Consider the following 15,039-nt stretch of genomic DNA (forward strand, 5'->3'; position numbering starts at 1 on the left):
TAAACACGTGTGAATTCTAATTAGATTGATTATTTCCACCGCACAGCCTTAAATCTTAGAAGTGCATGCATCAATTTAGCGTGTGCATAGTTCAGACCGCTCCACAAGACACCCGTTCAATGTTCCTCCTTCCATACCATCGTCATCAAATAGCTTTTCAACATGCCGACCTCATTTGCATCTCTGCCTGCTCATGAGAGACAAGCATTCTTCTCTCTGTTAGATGAATACTTTCAATCGAGACCACATCTGCTACCCGGAGGAGCAGGAGCAGCAGCAGAAGAACAAGAGGCAGAATACGCACCACAACAGCAATACAATCCTACCCCTGCCGCACGATCACAGCCACCAGCACCAGCAGCCCGTAAGCCAGCAACAAGCTCAATGCATGCCGCACCCACACCACCAGCCGGATTAAGTTCGGGGAAATCTGTTGGACGGATAGATATGGCAAACAAAGGATCTGCTTTCGGATCGATGATAATGGGAAAACCACGTCCAGAAGCACCTGCATCGGTTGGAGAAGCAATCAGTGGAGTGTTGCCAAAAGCAATGCCTGCTACCACAAGTAGAACCGCACCTCCTCCTGCTCCGGCTCCACGTGTGAAAGCAGAACCAGCCTCTTTGGGACAAGCAGAGGTATTGTACGATTATAATGGAACGGAAGCTGAAGATTTATCGGTCAAAAGATATGACATTATTGACCTTGTAGAAAAGATTAGCGAAGATTGGTGGAAAGGGCGTTCGAGCGATGGAAGGGAGGGCATTGTACCAAGTACCTATGTCAAACAGATATAATACAGTTCATTGTCACATAGCAGAAATTTGGTCTGATGGTTATGAGTAGATTGTCTTAAATTATCACAAAAGCTAGAAAATACAGATAGTACACAGTAAAATTGTCATCGAGAGCGTGAATAACGTAAATGTGGCAGAGACAAGAGCATATGTTTAGAGAGAAAATTTTTCAAAAGTCACGGAATTGAGATTGAATATAATCTTCGGAAGAAGAGGTTCTTCGGCTTTTTGTGTTTTGTTGTTGTTGTTGCAAAGCGGGCATCTTTGCAATATCGAAAGCATCATATTTTTGGAAATTCGCACAATCTCCCGCATGAGATTGAACAGGAATAATAGGAGCCGGAATTCTTTTAGCCAATAAAGCTTGCCAATCAACACCTTCGAACCAAGGATGACGAATTACATCATTCACGCCTCCGCTCAAATTGCCCAATCGTTTGGTTACATCGCGTTTCAAGAAGGACTGGATTAGATCTCTCGAACAAGCATCGACATGTTTTGGGAAAACAATGTTTGCCTGTAAAATCTTTTCGTATGTCCCAAATGGTGTTTTGTCGTAGAAAGGTGGGAAGCCACACAACATCTCATACATCAGAATCCCCAAAGCCCAATAATCTGATGCGAAAGATTGACCTTGACTTTGAATAACTTCAGGACTTAGATATTCTGGCGTACCGCACAAGGTCCAAGTTCTTCCCGTTTTATGTAAACTCTTGGCAAATCCAAAATCGGTAATCTTGATGTATCCTTGACGGTCCAAAAGCAAATTCTCAGGTTTGAGATCACGGTATAAGATTTTTTCCGAATGAAGATGCGCAAGGGCCAAGATTAAGCAAGAGATGTAGAATCTCGTTACATCTACCGTAAACCGACGTGCTTTACGTAAATGTGAAAAGACTTCCCCTCCTACGACATACTCCATCAGCATATAGCAATTCTTTTCATCTTGATATGTGCAATGAAGATCAACGATAAAAGGATGATGCACTTTGCTCAAAATATCACGTTCGTTGTTTGTATGCGTGATTTGTTTCAATCGAATGACGTCCAGCTTGTTCAACACCTTCAAGGCGTAATAATTCTTTGGATCTGATTTTGATCCTGACCGTAAGCGAACAAGCAGCACTCGACCAAACGTACCCGTTCCCAAGGTTTCTAAAGGTTCATACTGACTTAAAGAATGCAATGGCTGCGCTTGAAAGATGCTCGAATATTGTCTCTGTTCGCCTTGCATGTTAGATGCATGTGTTGTCTTGTAATCCACACCTTCAGAGTTCTTTCCTGCAAACATTTCATCTTCAGCCGCTATACTATCACTGGAACAGGAAGTATGCGTTGATGCTTGTCGTGATGGTTGACTGTCATGACTGCTTTGTCTTTCTTCGTTTCTGTAATAACCATCGGATTCATGACTGGTTGGATTGTTTGATTCAGAGCTTTGGGGCGTGTTGACAGAGATGGAATGTGCATTAGCATGATAGGATTGTGCAGCATTCGTCCACATTGTTGCGCTTGGTGCGTTGCTATTCCTGCTGTCATGCAGAGTGTCTTGCTCAACCAATGGAAGATGTGCTACTGGATAGCCAGCATTTTGCATTGGATGAGCGACATGAGCGACTGGCGTAGAGTATCCAGCATTGGACGATACTGTTTGTGACCAATCAGAATGAACATCGTATGCAGATCGAATCCAAGGTGCAGAATTGTAGGATGCCATGACAGAAGGTGTCGTTGGACCTGATTCGCAAACGGTGATTTGAGAAGGAGAAGGAGCTTCAGAATACATCGAGTGTGCTTCCATTGGCTGCTTGACCATATATTCCTGTGATTGTACGGGCGGTAAAGTGGATCTGATGAATTCTGATCCGATGTAATCTGTTGAACGTTCTACAGGAATATGCATTGAAGGATGATGTACTTTATTGGGTAAAGCATCATTTCTTGATAGATCTGGCGTGTTTTGTTGATTTGAAGTGATCATATGTCCATTTTGCATTTGTGCGTATTGACTGCTGCTCATATAGTCAGATCCTGTCACAGACGGAATTTGGAATTGACCATTGATAAAAGGCGAAAATGACGGATCCTCGATCTGATAACCTGGCCAATGCTGTGTCGTATTCACGAATGACGAACAAGGGGCTGTGGAGCTTGTTGTTGCTGTTGTTGTTTGCGTGGGTATTGCTTTAGCTGGCGTTGAAAGCGGAGATTTTGATTGAATAGGTGATGAAATTGACCGTCCGGAAGTACTGCCTCCGCTACCCGAACCAATTCTACCCAAACGACCAAAAGACCATCTAGATTGTTTATTGTCAGACGATGATGCATTGTTTGCATGTAATGCACTATCGCCTGAACGTGGTCTTTTTGGCATGATTAGCATCGGAGCGAATGAAAGAGATGCTCTTGTTTTCTTTTACGACCGGCCTGATCGGCCTTTGAGACGGATTAATGCGCCGTCAAATGATGTTCCTACTCCGCTTTCCTCTTTCAAAAGCGGAGAAATAAGCGATCAAATCAAATCTGACGTACGAGTTGATGTGTAGAAAGATGAAGCATTACAGAGCAATGATGATGATGGTGTGAGTAAAAAAGGGTTCAAGTTGTTTATTGTAAGGGGGTGAAAGGATAAGAATTGAGTTGTGTTTGTGTCTCATTTCTTCGGGGTAATTTACCATCGGCCTCTTTAACAAATTTGTGTCAGGTTCGTTTATGCATGAACAAATTAAATGATCAAAGAGGAAAAGGCTCTGCCGTACACAACAACGATTAAGCAACACAGGGCTTTACTTGTTTCGTACGTGTACCTTACTTACCAGGAACACACAAAATCAGTGCCTTTGAAATTATAATTTCTTGCTGGATTTCTGCGTCTTGGCAAAAAAAGACAAGCCTTCCGTTGAAATACGCAGAGCACGAACCCACACTATGCTCCTCGCATGCATATGCATTGACTCAGTGTGTGCATGCAATAATGTTTTGAAATGAATGCCGGCCCTTATGCACTGCCACCAAGCAGCGACAAATAGGGCATTGCAGGCCAACTCAAATCAATTACTGTGTAGGCTTGATTAAATTCTATATTAATCACCAAATTGACATTGATGTCATGCCGTTCCTGAATTGATCATTGATGCTGACAACTACATGGAGAGATGATTTGATTTTATTAAAGTGAAGCCATTAATGTACTTCGGCATGGCATAAGCCTTATCATGTTAGCCTGTACAATATTTAATTTATTGTGCCTATTTCTCTTTTAAGACAACTTTAATCGTTAGCGTGCGTGCGTGAGTGCGCTGCGCTGCGCCTTCCATGTGGGGACCAGAAAAAGGAGGTGTGATTCACGTGGAATTGATGGCCCATGAATATGAATATGATCAACAAAATCACGAGGTCTGGATCGCTCTGCCTAAAGCCGATTCCTCTCAGATCGTATCTTCACCTAGGCAGCTGACTAAATTGCCACAACCAAGATCATAACTCTCCTAAATGTGACGTGATGACATCTTCTACAGTATATATGGTGATATGCTTGTCATGATGCAGCTTTCGGAGGTTGCTTACATGTTGCTCAGCAGCTTAGCGGGCACTTCTTGTCATCAATTTATGCATTGATGACAGGTTTCTAACTTTCCTTCTATTCGGATATGCTTTCTCCTTTAATCCGATATCGTGAAACATTTCAAGTAACTCGGATCTGTCCGCAAAGTAAAATAGATTGTCACTTTCGGACTTTGATGTACCAGGCATACAAGCGCAGAATTCAATTTTTACTCAAAGCTCCTTTTACGTCGGAACCGCGTGTTCGTGCATATACCGTCATTGAATCGTTTGTGCCTGAACATCAATCATCATACACACAGTCTGGAGTTAAAGGCCGTCTTCTAGAAACACGTCTTATACGGTCCACTTGCATTAAGACCGCGCGTAAAGACAATCTAGAATCAACACTAGCGTCCACGCTCATAAACAATAGCATTCAAAAAGTGGAAAGAAGGAAGGATATAAAAGCATGGCTGATTGAATGGAAATTGATCTACATCTACCCATCAATTAATCCCCATCACTTCCCACACAAAACACCTTCTGCCCTATTTCAACATGCGCTTCACGGCTTTCCCTCTCGTTGCCATTGCTACTGTCTTTGGCGTTGCACTTGCCGGTCCAATCAGTGAACGTTCAAGTGGACTCTCATGTTCCAAAGAAATCTACAAGACTGAAAATGATTTAGGATACGGTAACGATATCACCGGGTACACCAGAGAAGCACTTGGTAAACATACATCCCAAGGCGGACAAGTTCAATTAACACGTTTGACAGACGGAGCTGAAAAGTTAAACGTAAACATCCGTTTTTGTAATTCAACCCATCTTGGCATCTCTGGACAAACGGAAGGCTTCTCATACAATCAGAAATACGGTGGTTACGTTTCATTTGGAAAAATTTTCTTGGCCGATGACGAAAGTAAATGCTTGCAACGTCATGCAACCTTACCATCTTCTGATCCAAATGCAAGAACGCATATAACCGTTGAAGATTGTTCAAATGTTGATGATGCCACTCAAGCAAGACAATTTTGGTACTTTCAAACAAAATTCGGTCAAGCCCAACCGATCACAAAATCAAGCGACGGACAGATTAATACTATTAACCTTGCTTTATCAGACACCAAACCTCAAGCCGTTCTCGCTGCTAACAATGGCCAAGCTTACCAAGGTCTCCTTTTCTAAAATGCGTTCCGAAATTTGTCTAAACTACTGTACTTTTCTCGTGCATTTCAATATAAATTACAATCATACCGTTGAGAAAAAGATTGATTCCGTCGAGACCGTTTTCAATAAGTGTGCTCTTCACAAACTGTTACCTATTAGCCTCTCGTTCTGTACAATTCCGTCATTGATTTTTTGATACGGTCATACATTCGGATACATTTATGGGTCATCTTCTCAAACGGGACTCTTTCATGTGATTGAAACACACCCTACGTCATTTATCTTTTTCATGGCCTGATCTGCTTCCATGTACATTTAAAGCCCGTAGATTCGCGAGGAGGCATGTGCTCACATATTTGCTTGGCAGTTTCCTTGCAGTTGTGCATAGATGCTATTTTGATAGTATCGGCGTCTTGATTAGATGCCGTTGCTCACGGCACACAATGGGCGGACGTTAGCGCTTTACAATCTTCGGTCCTCGCTGATCCGAAAAATAGATTAAATTTTGTGCAGTTCCCAAAAGAGCGGACTATCTTTGGTCAAGGCTATATAAAGAAGAACAAAAAATGATACTTGATTTTGAGAACATACAACAAATCCCCTATTCCAAACCTTTTCACACTTCCACAATTATGCAATTCATCATTTTCCCTCTCGTTGCTATTGCAACCCTTTTTGGCATTGCGCATGCTGGACCTGTCAATTTGGAACAACGTTCAAGTGGTCTTTCTTGCGGACCAGTGATTCTCAGTACGGATGAATTAGGTTATGGTGATTCATGCGGTGATCGACAATTCACTATCGGCGTAAAAGATACTGAAGAAGGACAAACACAAGTTGTACCATTAGAAGATACGGCTGTGCCTTTACATGTGAAAATTCGTTATTGCAATTCCACTTACCTTGGTATTTCTGGCGATACAGATGGAGCTGCATTTAGACAAGATTATGGTTATGTATCTTTTGGTAAGGTGTTTTTAGGAAGTAGTGATGAAGGTTTATGTGTACAACGTCATGAAACTTTACCATCTTCTAATCCAACTGCAAAGACGCATATCACTGTTCAAGATTGCTCAACCGTTGATGATGCAACGCAAGCAAGACAATTTTGGTATTTTCAAACAAAGTATAATACCGCAAATCCAATCGTAAAGTCAAACGGAATGTTTGATCCACTTGACATGATCTTTTCGAATTCCACCCCGCCTGCACTTCTTGCTACTAGGACCAATCCAAATCCAAACGCAGGAAACAATGCCATTGTCCTCTAAGTCAGTCGGCGGAAAGATCCTGTTTCCATATCTAGGCTTGAAGAGCTTTTTTTTTTTTCTTTTATAAATAGGCCTGTTGAAACACTTCAGTATATTTTTTAATTTAATCACATTATATATCTTAAATGTTGTTCATACGAATGAGCATAGATTGTGTCATTTGAAAGCCCCTTCAAAATGTATTTGCTACATGGAAAGAAGATTGTGGCTTTTTGCAAGATTTGATAGAGTCGATTAGTGTCCATGAAGACGGAATGTTCCTGTGATTCTACCGTTGAATTTGCAAAGCACAACCGCGGAAAATCTCCACGGAACGGCGTCTTTTTACGTCATAATCTCGTCTTCTATCTGCATAGAAGCGTATTGGCAGATTCGTTAGCGGTTGTGCCTGGATGAAGTTAGCTCCCTGTATCATGCTTTGTACCTTTGCCGGCGGCATGTTTAGTGCGAACATTAGCGCTTTATAATACCTATTAGGACCTCGCTACTCCGAATATATTGAAATTTGTGCGGTCACAACAAGAAGAAATACTTAGGAAAAGATATAAAAGGAGGAAAGGTAAAACATGATGTTTTGCAAAGCATAGACAAACTCCAAAGCCCTTCCCTACTTCCTACGAAAATGCGCTTCACAGTCTCCCCTCTCGTTGTCACTGCTATAATTTTCAAAGTTGCACTTGCTGGCCCAATCAGTAAACGCTGGAGTGGCCTTTCATGTGGTAAAGTGTTTGATAATACAAACGGTCTAGGTTATTCTAATTCTCATGGAAACCCAAATGCTCTACTTGGAAAGAAGTTTTCCGAAAAAGGACAATGGCAAGTTACACAATTAGAGGATGGCGCTGAAACTTTGAACGTAGATATCCGTCACTGCCATTCAAGCTACCTCAAAACCACTTCTGACACAAGTAGAACTTTTGTGAAAATATTCTTAGCAGAAGACAACAATAAGTGCTTACAACGTCATGATTCTTTACCATCCTCAAATCCAAATGCAACGACGCATATTACCATCGAAGATTGCTCAAACGTCGATGATGCAACGCAAATAAGACAATTCTGGTCCTTCTTTACGGAAAATGGCACGAATAACCAAACTATCAGTCCAATTGTAAAAACAAACGGAGAGTTTGTGGTACTTGACCTGATTTTGTCAAAAACCAGCCCGCCAGCACTTCTTGCTTCCAGAACCAATCCTGATCCAGATGCAGGATTGTCTGCCATCACTTATTAAATCACTGTCTATGATCTTCATGCAAGATGAACTCCATTTTTGCTGAGCAATCTTCCTTCTTTATGTCAATTGACTTGATCTTATACTATCATTTCTTATATACATATTTTTAAGCAGAAAGCGTTCGTGTGTAGATTGATGAGTTTTGACGGCTTCATCGCTATTAAAATCTATAGCATTCGTAGTACGCAATTTTATGATTCCACTATCTCTTTTACAAAAAAAACAATCATATGAGACCCTCAAGCAACGGCTTCTTTTCACGTCATGATCTCATTTCTATCTATTTAGCCGTAGACTTTGCATAGTTTGATCGAGTCTACTTGACAGGATCCTTGTAGCTCTGCCTGAAAGTTTTCTGTATTGGTCTCGTTGGTTCATGTGAGAGTTTCCCGTCTTCAGCCATATGGCTTTTGCCGACGGCACGCATCGTACGGTCTTTAGCGCTTTAGAACATTCGTACCTCGCTATTCCGTATTCATATTAAATAGTATGAGGTCATAAGAAGAGCAGTGGCAACTTTCTGGTGAAGGCTATATAAGATGATGAGGATGATGATTTCTTGAAGCTACAAAAGACGACACATCCCAATTTTCAACATAATCTCTACAGTATGCTTTTCGCACACTTTTCTCTCGTTATTATTGCAAGCATTTTTGGCTTTGCACTTGCTGGACCTATCAATTTGGTAGAACGATCAAGTGGTCTTTCTTGCAAACCGGTGAATGAAAATACGAATGAATTAGGCTACGGTAACTTTTTTGATGGAGCAAACATCACACTCGGTAAAAAGTACGATGAACATGGACAATGGCAAGTTACACAATTAGAAGATGGCGCCGAATTTTTAAGTGTGAACATTCGATACTGCAGTTCTGCCTACCTCAATATCAGTGATGCAGGATATAGTCATAATTACGGTTATGTTAATTTTGGCAAGGTGTTCTTAGCAGAAGATGACAGGAAGTGTTTACAACGTCACGAAACTTTACCATCCTCAGAACCAAACAGACATACACATATTACTATCGAAGATTGCTCAAACGTAGATGACTCAAGTCAATTGAAACAATTTTGGTACTTTGATACGATAAGAAGTGCCTTTAATCCATTGATGAAAACATCAAACAAAAATACTCCGTATCAACCGATGCCAGTATTCTTATCAGATTCCACCCCGCCAGCAGTTCTTACTTCTAGAACCAGAAGCGGTCAGGAAAATAGCCTTTTCTTTCCCCAATGAATTTTTGTCAAGGCAGGTATGTCTTCAATAGGCAATCTTTATCTTTCTCATAAATTGACCATTCTTATGTTTTAATCTTAATTTTATTTTTGGTTGCTATGATTTTGTTGAATCTTTGAACGAGTATGCTGGACGAAAGCTTACATGCTTGAGTCCATCACATTGTACGTTCTATGTAATCACGTTCAACACAGAAGGAATGGTAATTCAATGAATTCATAAGTTTGTTATATTCTGTGACATTCATTCTCCACAGTACTGTGACTCTACCATCGCATTTGCAAAACACAAGCACGAAGGATCCCCACGGAACGGCGACTTTTTACGTCATAATCTCGTCTTCTATTTGCATGGAAGCGTATATGCAGATGCTTGGCATTTGTGCCTGGATGAAGTTAGCTTCTGTTTTCTGCTTTGTTCCTTTGCCGACGGCACGCTTCGTGCGGACACTAGCGCTCTCGAACCTACGGACCTCGCTCCTCCGCAGACATATTTAGCTTCGTATCGTCATGATAAAAGCGGAGACAATTATTCCTAAAGGCTATGAAAGGTAGGAGAAAATGGATCGTAGTGACCTGAAAAGCACAAACACATCCCCAATCCTTATCCTCTACAATGATGCGACTCACGGCCTTCACTCTTGTTGCTATTGCAACCATTTTCGGCTTTGCTTTTGCTGGACCTATCAATTTGGAAAACCGTTCAAGTGGTGTATCTTGCGGTGATGTAATTCAAATTACGAGCAAGTTAGGCTATGGTGCCTCAACCGGTGGTTATCCAAAATTCATACTTGGTAAAAAGTATGATGAACAGGGTCAATTACAAGTTACGCAATTAGAAGATGGAGCTGAAACATTGGATGTGACTGTTCGTGGTTGCAATTCTACTTACCTTGGCCTCTATAGCAACACGAACGATAAGTCAGTATATATGTACCCTTACGGTTACGTTTCATTTGGTAGAATATTTCTAGCAGAAGATAATAACAAGTGTTTACAGCGTCATGAAGATTTACCATTCTCAGAGTATACCAAGAAAACACATATTACCGTCGAAGAATGTTCGAACGAAGATGACGCAGATCAAGCAAGACAATTTTGGTACTTCCAAGACCAGTACTACACCGCCAGCCCACTCATAAAATCATCAAGCGGAAACAGGGCTTATATTCCACTTGATATTTTCTTATCAAATTCCACACCGCCAGCACTCATTACATCCAGAACGAATGCTGGAAATCCCAGAAATGCCATCAGTATTTGATCGATTGTGTAAAATTATTTACGATGACAACGATTAGTAGTCTCTCTCTCCTTTGTAGGGAATGGTTTCCTTCTTACTACACTCTAATTAGATATCTTTTTTGATTGCGTTGACAATGCATATGAGTAGGGAAGAAGCGTACCTAGATGCATGTACATCGACCGGTCTATATAATCGCGCTCATCCGGCATTTTCACATGTGTCTGCATGCGGTATTCTCACATGCTTATGTTTTGAGTATTGTGACATATTTGTTCTTTGTGATTCATCTGTAACACAGCAGAACTGGTGATTCGATACTAAACAATCCTGTGACTCTATCATCGCATTTGCAAAATACAACGGGCGGATATACCCCCACGGAACGGCTTTTATTTACGTCATGATCTCGCGTCCTATTCACAAATTAAGCTTCGAGTCTGCATGAAAGCGTGCATCATCTATGGGGTTGACAGTTTCTTAGTAGGTGTGCCTGGAAGTGATAGTGCCTGTGATCTGCGCCTGTGCTTGGTGCCTTTGCCGACGGCACGCTTTATGCGGACTTTAGCGCTTTAGGGCATCTTTGGACCTCGCTACTCCGCAGACGTATTAAACTTTGTATGACCATGACATAAACGGAGACAATTGTTGTTGAGGATTATAAAAGGAAGAGAAAAAAGATGATATGTTAGATTCGCAAAGAACAAACCCGATCCCAACCATTATCTCATTATCTACAATGATGCGATTTACAGTTTTCCCTCTCGTTGCTATTGCAACCATTTTTGGCATTGCATTTGCTGGACCTATCTCTTTGGAAGAACGTTCTAGTGGTCTGTCTTGCGGACCAGTACTTCAAACTACAGATAAGTTAGGCTATGGTGACTCAACCGGTGGTTATCCAAGATTCACACTTGGTAAAAAGGTTGATGAACATGGACAATGGCAAGTTACACAATTAGAAGATGGCGCTGAAACATTGAATGTCAATATTCGTGGTTGCAATTCTACTTACCTTGGCCTCTATAGTAACACAAACGATGAGGCCGTATTCATGAACCCTTACGGATACGTTTCATTCGGCAAAATCTTCTTAGCAGAAGACAATAGCAAGTGTCTACAACGTCATGAAACTTTACCATCCTCAGATCCTAACAAGAGTACACATATTACCGTTGAAGAATGTTCGAACGATGATGATGCAACTCAAGCAAGACAATTTTGGTATTTCCAAGACATGTACAACACCGCCAATCCACTCATAAAAGCAACAAGCGGAGACATGCCTTTCATTCCACTTGATATTTTCTTATCAAACACCAGCCCTCCAGCACTTATTACTTCTAGAAAGAATGCTGGTGCTCCCGAAAATGCCATCAATCTTAGTTGATTTGAAATCCCTTTCGATGACAACGATCAGTCGTCTCTCTCAGTAGACATTTCTTTCCTCCTTACACTCTAATTGGATACCTTTCTTGAGTTCATTGACGGTCCATATGAATAAGCTGGATGCGTGCGTACGTGTGCAAATACATCGAACGGTCTATGTAACCGCGCTCATTCGGCACGTTATACATACGACTGCATGTGATAGCTCACATCTGCTTATCATTTCTTTGGATTGTGACATGTCTACCATTTTTATCTCGTATGAAAGCCCCTTAAGTACATATTTATCACCCCTAAAGAAGTTCTGATCATTCAATGGATTTGATAGGGTCAATCAAATCCCTTAACACTCATCACACACATTCCTAAAGCTCTACCATCCCTTTTGCAAAACACAAGTGCTCCCCAACATAATGTCGAATCAAGCTGAAAACGAAAATCAATCGGTCATGCTTCGAATTGATACCGTTGATCAAGATGACAATGAAGGATTACGAACTCCTCCTAAATCTGAACTTTCATTAGACAAGATTCAAACACAAACCCGCTCTTCAATGGTTAGACAAATCTCGATGGACCAATGTCCGACTTCATCCAATTTGGAGGAAATAAATCCGTTTGTGGAAAAACACTCTGGCACTACACAAGGAGGTGTTGGCTCTTTACGCTATGATTGTCAAGATGACGATGTACCAAAAGACGTTGTCACAGACGATGAAAATGATGAACAAAATGATTTTATAGGAACAACGGAATCTGACAATTCTCCAAACAGTGTAAACGAAGATTTATTCTCTTCTCCAAAAACTTCTTTTCGCGTTCCTCCCGGTACGCCATACGATGAAAAGAATAATCAAAAATCATTCATTGCCGGTTATAATGGCGGTCAAATCGGAATTGGTCATCGTAGAAATGACTTTTATGAAGAACAACAACAAGAAGGAGAGGATGAAAGTCAATTTGACACTTCAACTTCGGCTTTTTTGACAACTTCCGATACTTTTGGTTTACCTTTCCCGCGAAATTTTTCATTGAGCATGCCAAATGATTCTTCAACGCCAAAAGAACGTCAACATGCACAACAACAATCCGATTGTGATACAGGCGATAGTAACGTTGAAAACGAACAAAACGATAGTCTCTCTTCACTCTTTCCATTGCAAAAGACGATCAACAGGCCACGTCAACCAAGTTTCCCTATGCGCTTGACCGCTTCTCTACTCTTGGCAAAAGGACAAGAGGAGATTGCAGAAAACACCTCTTAATACCGAATCTACGCCACTCAGATACCTATTCCACTCTACTTTTAGCCTTTTATCATTATTGCACACCATTTCATACATATTCGTTACAATCTATCTTTAATTCTATGTGTCTATGGTTTGGAATCGGCAAACAGAGCATTGACCGTATTCTTTCTGCAATCCCGTAAAAAGCTCACCAGATCTGTACCGCCCGTTCCTTTTGCACCACCACTCTGTGCAGGACTCGCATCTTCTCCCACTTCCTCACCAGCCGCACGTTGTCCAACATTTGTTGTTCTTGTCAACGTCAAAGCTTCGCTCAACTTTGCAAATTCGGCTGGCGGAGATTTGCGCATTTGTGAAACGATGTACAGAGTTGCAATACGCATGTGTTCATCACGTAGATGTTTGAGCGAATTCAAAGCTTCATTGTATGCTTCACGTAAACGTTCTACCGCATGTCGATGGGCAATACCTTCTCTGGAATCATCTTCTTCATCTTCTTTCGTGAGGTTGAGTAAGGAACGCAGAGGATGCGTCTCTTTTTTAGGTGGCCGATCTTCCTCTTCTTGTTCAACATCCATGTCCTCCTCAGAGTGTGCGGATATTGAACCGGCATCAGTCTCCATGTCCTCCATCACATGATCTTCATCATCGACAAAAGAGATATTTCGCAAATGATTCAAAAAATTACGATGATGGCCTGGCATATATGTCTGCATACGTTCCATAAATGTTCCATTCTCAGAAGGAGCTGAAGCTTTGCCCGAATGATCGACGCCCATAAACACATCGATCACATGAATTAACGAACTTTGACCTGCACTTGGACCCATGAACAACATTCGCTTTCCGTTATATTCTTCTACACCTTCGTATATCCATCCTTTCTCTCCAGTATCTTTATCGATGTATGAATCTGCACCGTTGAACCAAGGTCGGATGCCCCAATAAAATGTCGTTGGATCGCAGTCTGTTCGAACGTCATGCAAAAGCTGTTGAAGATCTTTCAGAACTTTTGCCAATTTACGAATATAAGAACGCATCCTTCTTAATGCCAAAGTATCACCAACAAAAGCTTCATCCAAAGATCTTCTCATCAATGTGAGTGCTTCAACACCTCTTTTTTCGATCAAGACTGAAGTCATGTAAAAGTGTTCTTCTGATCTTGTACCACTGAACGTTGTCGTCATGCGTAGGTTATCATCTGTGAAACCTTTCTCGGTATCTTTCAATGACCAATTCCACATCACCGTTGTGGCATATGTCAAAACGGGAGGAATGTCGATCAAATTAGAAAGAGCAACCCAAGGAATAGCAAGTGATGCAGGAACGAGTCCATGGTAAAGTCCTTTTGCTTCATCGATTTGATCTTGTTCATCTTGTGATTGGGCAATGAGAGAAGTTGGAATATCAGATTGTGCTTCAGGTTGACTGTGCATATAAAAGTGAACCAAGAATGCCAGCACTAAATGCGCCCTTCTTGCGAATCGGATATCGCTTGTCAATTGTGGAGAAGGATGTAAGATTAGCATTTGTCGAATATCTCTTCTCCATTGACGTGCTTGTTTACGAGCTTCTTTGGTAGTTGCAATTCCACCACCGCCAATCCTTAGAGGCAAGCTTCTTGCGCGATCTAAAGCAGTTTCCCATAATTCTTCTTCGATCCCTTGTAATCGATATACAGGTTCTTGTGGAGGTAAGAATCCACTTCGAACGTCAACATCGTAATCTGCAGCTGCCAAAGTGGATGTATCAGGCATATGAGGTCTTTGACCTCCAAAGAAAGAAGGAGCTCCATCAGTTGAGGTACCTTGATCCGTGAATGGTGTTGTGCCCGATAGTAAATCTCTATCTTCGGCCAATGAAGGGTATGAGAATGTGGATTTGAGATCATCGGAT

General features: G+C 41.3%; 10 protein-coding genes across 10 annotated transcripts; 8 read left to right on the plus strand and 2 right to left on the minus strand.

The window, feature by feature from the left end:
• Positions 1 to 96: 96 nt before the first annotated feature.
• FA14DRAFT_52101 (uncharacterized protein) lies at positions 97 to 882 on the plus strand. The gene has a single exon (XM_025502466.1). The coding sequence runs from the start codon at positions 163 to 165 to the stop codon at positions 796 to 798; it is 636 nt and encodes a 211-aa protein (XP_025356435.1). The 5' UTR covers positions 97 to 162; the 3' UTR covers positions 799 to 882.
• An 85-nt stretch (positions 883 to 967) lies between these two features.
• Positions 968 to 2,032, minus strand: FA14DRAFT_121836 (camp-dependent protein kinase catalytic subunit; the record flags this gene model as incomplete). The annotated part of the gene is made up of 1 exon (XM_025496488.1): positions 968 to 2,032. One exon carries the CDS (start codon positions 2,030 to 2,032, stop codon positions 968 to 970), a length of 1,065 nt encoding a protein of 354 aa, XP_025356436.1.
• Positions 2,033 to 4,902: 2,870 nt separating this feature from the next.
• FA14DRAFT_155538 (uncharacterized protein) lies at positions 4,903 to 5,532 on the plus strand (the record flags this gene model as incomplete). Its single annotated transcript, XM_025497755.1, has 1 exon — positions 4,903 to 5,532. The coding sequence occupies one exon, from the start codon at positions 4,903 to 4,905 to the stop codon at positions 5,530 to 5,532; it is 630 nt and encodes a 209-aa protein (XP_025356437.1).
• A 548-nt stretch (positions 5,533 to 6,080) lies between these two features.
• On the plus strand, positions 6,081 to 6,785 carry FA14DRAFT_155539 (uncharacterized protein; the record flags this gene model as incomplete). Its single annotated transcript, XM_025497756.1, has 1 exon — positions 6,081 to 6,785. One exon carries the CDS (start codon positions 6,081 to 6,083, stop codon positions 6,783 to 6,785), a length of 705 nt encoding a protein of 234 aa, XP_025356438.1.
• A 622-nt stretch (positions 6,786 to 7,407) lies between these two features.
• FA14DRAFT_179499 (uncharacterized protein) lies at positions 7,408 to 8,019 on the plus strand (the record flags this gene model as incomplete). The annotated part of the gene is made up of 1 exon (XM_025500926.1): positions 7,408 to 8,019. The coding sequence occupies one exon, from the start codon at positions 7,408 to 7,410 to the stop codon at positions 8,017 to 8,019; it is 612 nt and encodes a 203-aa protein (XP_025356439.1).
• A 581-nt stretch (positions 8,020 to 8,600) lies between these two features.
• On the plus strand, positions 8,601 to 9,360 carry FA14DRAFT_172713 (uncharacterized protein). Its single transcript, XM_025500426.1, has one exon. It carries the CDS (start codon positions 8,633 to 8,635, stop codon positions 9,260 to 9,262), a length of 630 nt encoding a protein of 209 aa, XP_025356440.1. The 5' UTR covers positions 8,601 to 8,632; the 3' UTR covers positions 9,263 to 9,360.
• A 427-nt stretch (positions 9,361 to 9,787) lies between these two features.
• On the plus strand, positions 9,788 to 10,602 carry FA14DRAFT_160995 (uncharacterized protein). Its single transcript, XM_025498925.1, has one exon. It carries the CDS (start codon positions 9,878 to 9,880, stop codon positions 10,523 to 10,525), a length of 648 nt encoding a protein of 215 aa, XP_025356441.1. The 5' UTR covers positions 9,788 to 9,877; the 3' UTR covers positions 10,526 to 10,602.
• Positions 10,603 to 11,142: 540 nt separating this feature from the next.
• Positions 11,143 to 12,072, plus strand: FA14DRAFT_160996 (uncharacterized protein). Its single transcript, XM_025498926.1, has one exon. The coding sequence runs from the start codon at positions 11,244 to 11,246 to the stop codon at positions 11,892 to 11,894; it is 651 nt and encodes a 216-aa protein (XP_025356442.1). The 5' UTR covers positions 11,143 to 11,243; the 3' UTR covers positions 11,895 to 12,072.
• Positions 12,073 to 12,306: 234 nt separating this feature from the next.
• Positions 12,307 to 13,158, plus strand: FA14DRAFT_155544 (uncharacterized protein; the record flags this gene model as incomplete). Its single annotated transcript, XM_025497757.1, has 1 exon — positions 12,307 to 13,158. The coding sequence occupies one exon, from the start codon at positions 12,307 to 12,309 to the stop codon at positions 13,156 to 13,158; it is 852 nt and encodes a 283-aa protein (XP_025356443.1).
• FA14DRAFT_146349 (Indoleamine 2,3-dioxygenase) lies at positions 12,880 to 14,900 on the minus strand (the record flags this gene model as incomplete). Its single annotated transcript, XM_025497309.1, has 4 exons — positions 12,880 to 13,368; positions 13,462 to 13,588; positions 13,751 to 14,518; positions 14,573 to 14,900. The coding sequence occupies 4 exons, from the start codon at positions 14,898 to 14,900 to the stop codon at positions 13,269 to 13,271; spliced, it is 1,323 nt and encodes a 440-aa protein (XP_025356444.1). The 3' UTR covers positions 12,880 to 13,268.
• Between the last annotated feature and the right edge of the window lie 139 nt (positions 14,901 to 15,039).

Source organism: Meira miltonrushii (genome assembly GCF_003144205.1).
Source record: "Meira miltonrushii strain MCA 3882 unplaced genomic scaffold FA14scaffold_2, whole genome shotgun sequence".
Classification (NCBI taxonomy): domain Eukaryota; kingdom Fungi; phylum Basidiomycota; class Exobasidiomycetes; order Exobasidiales; family Brachybasidiaceae; genus Meira; species Meira miltonrushii.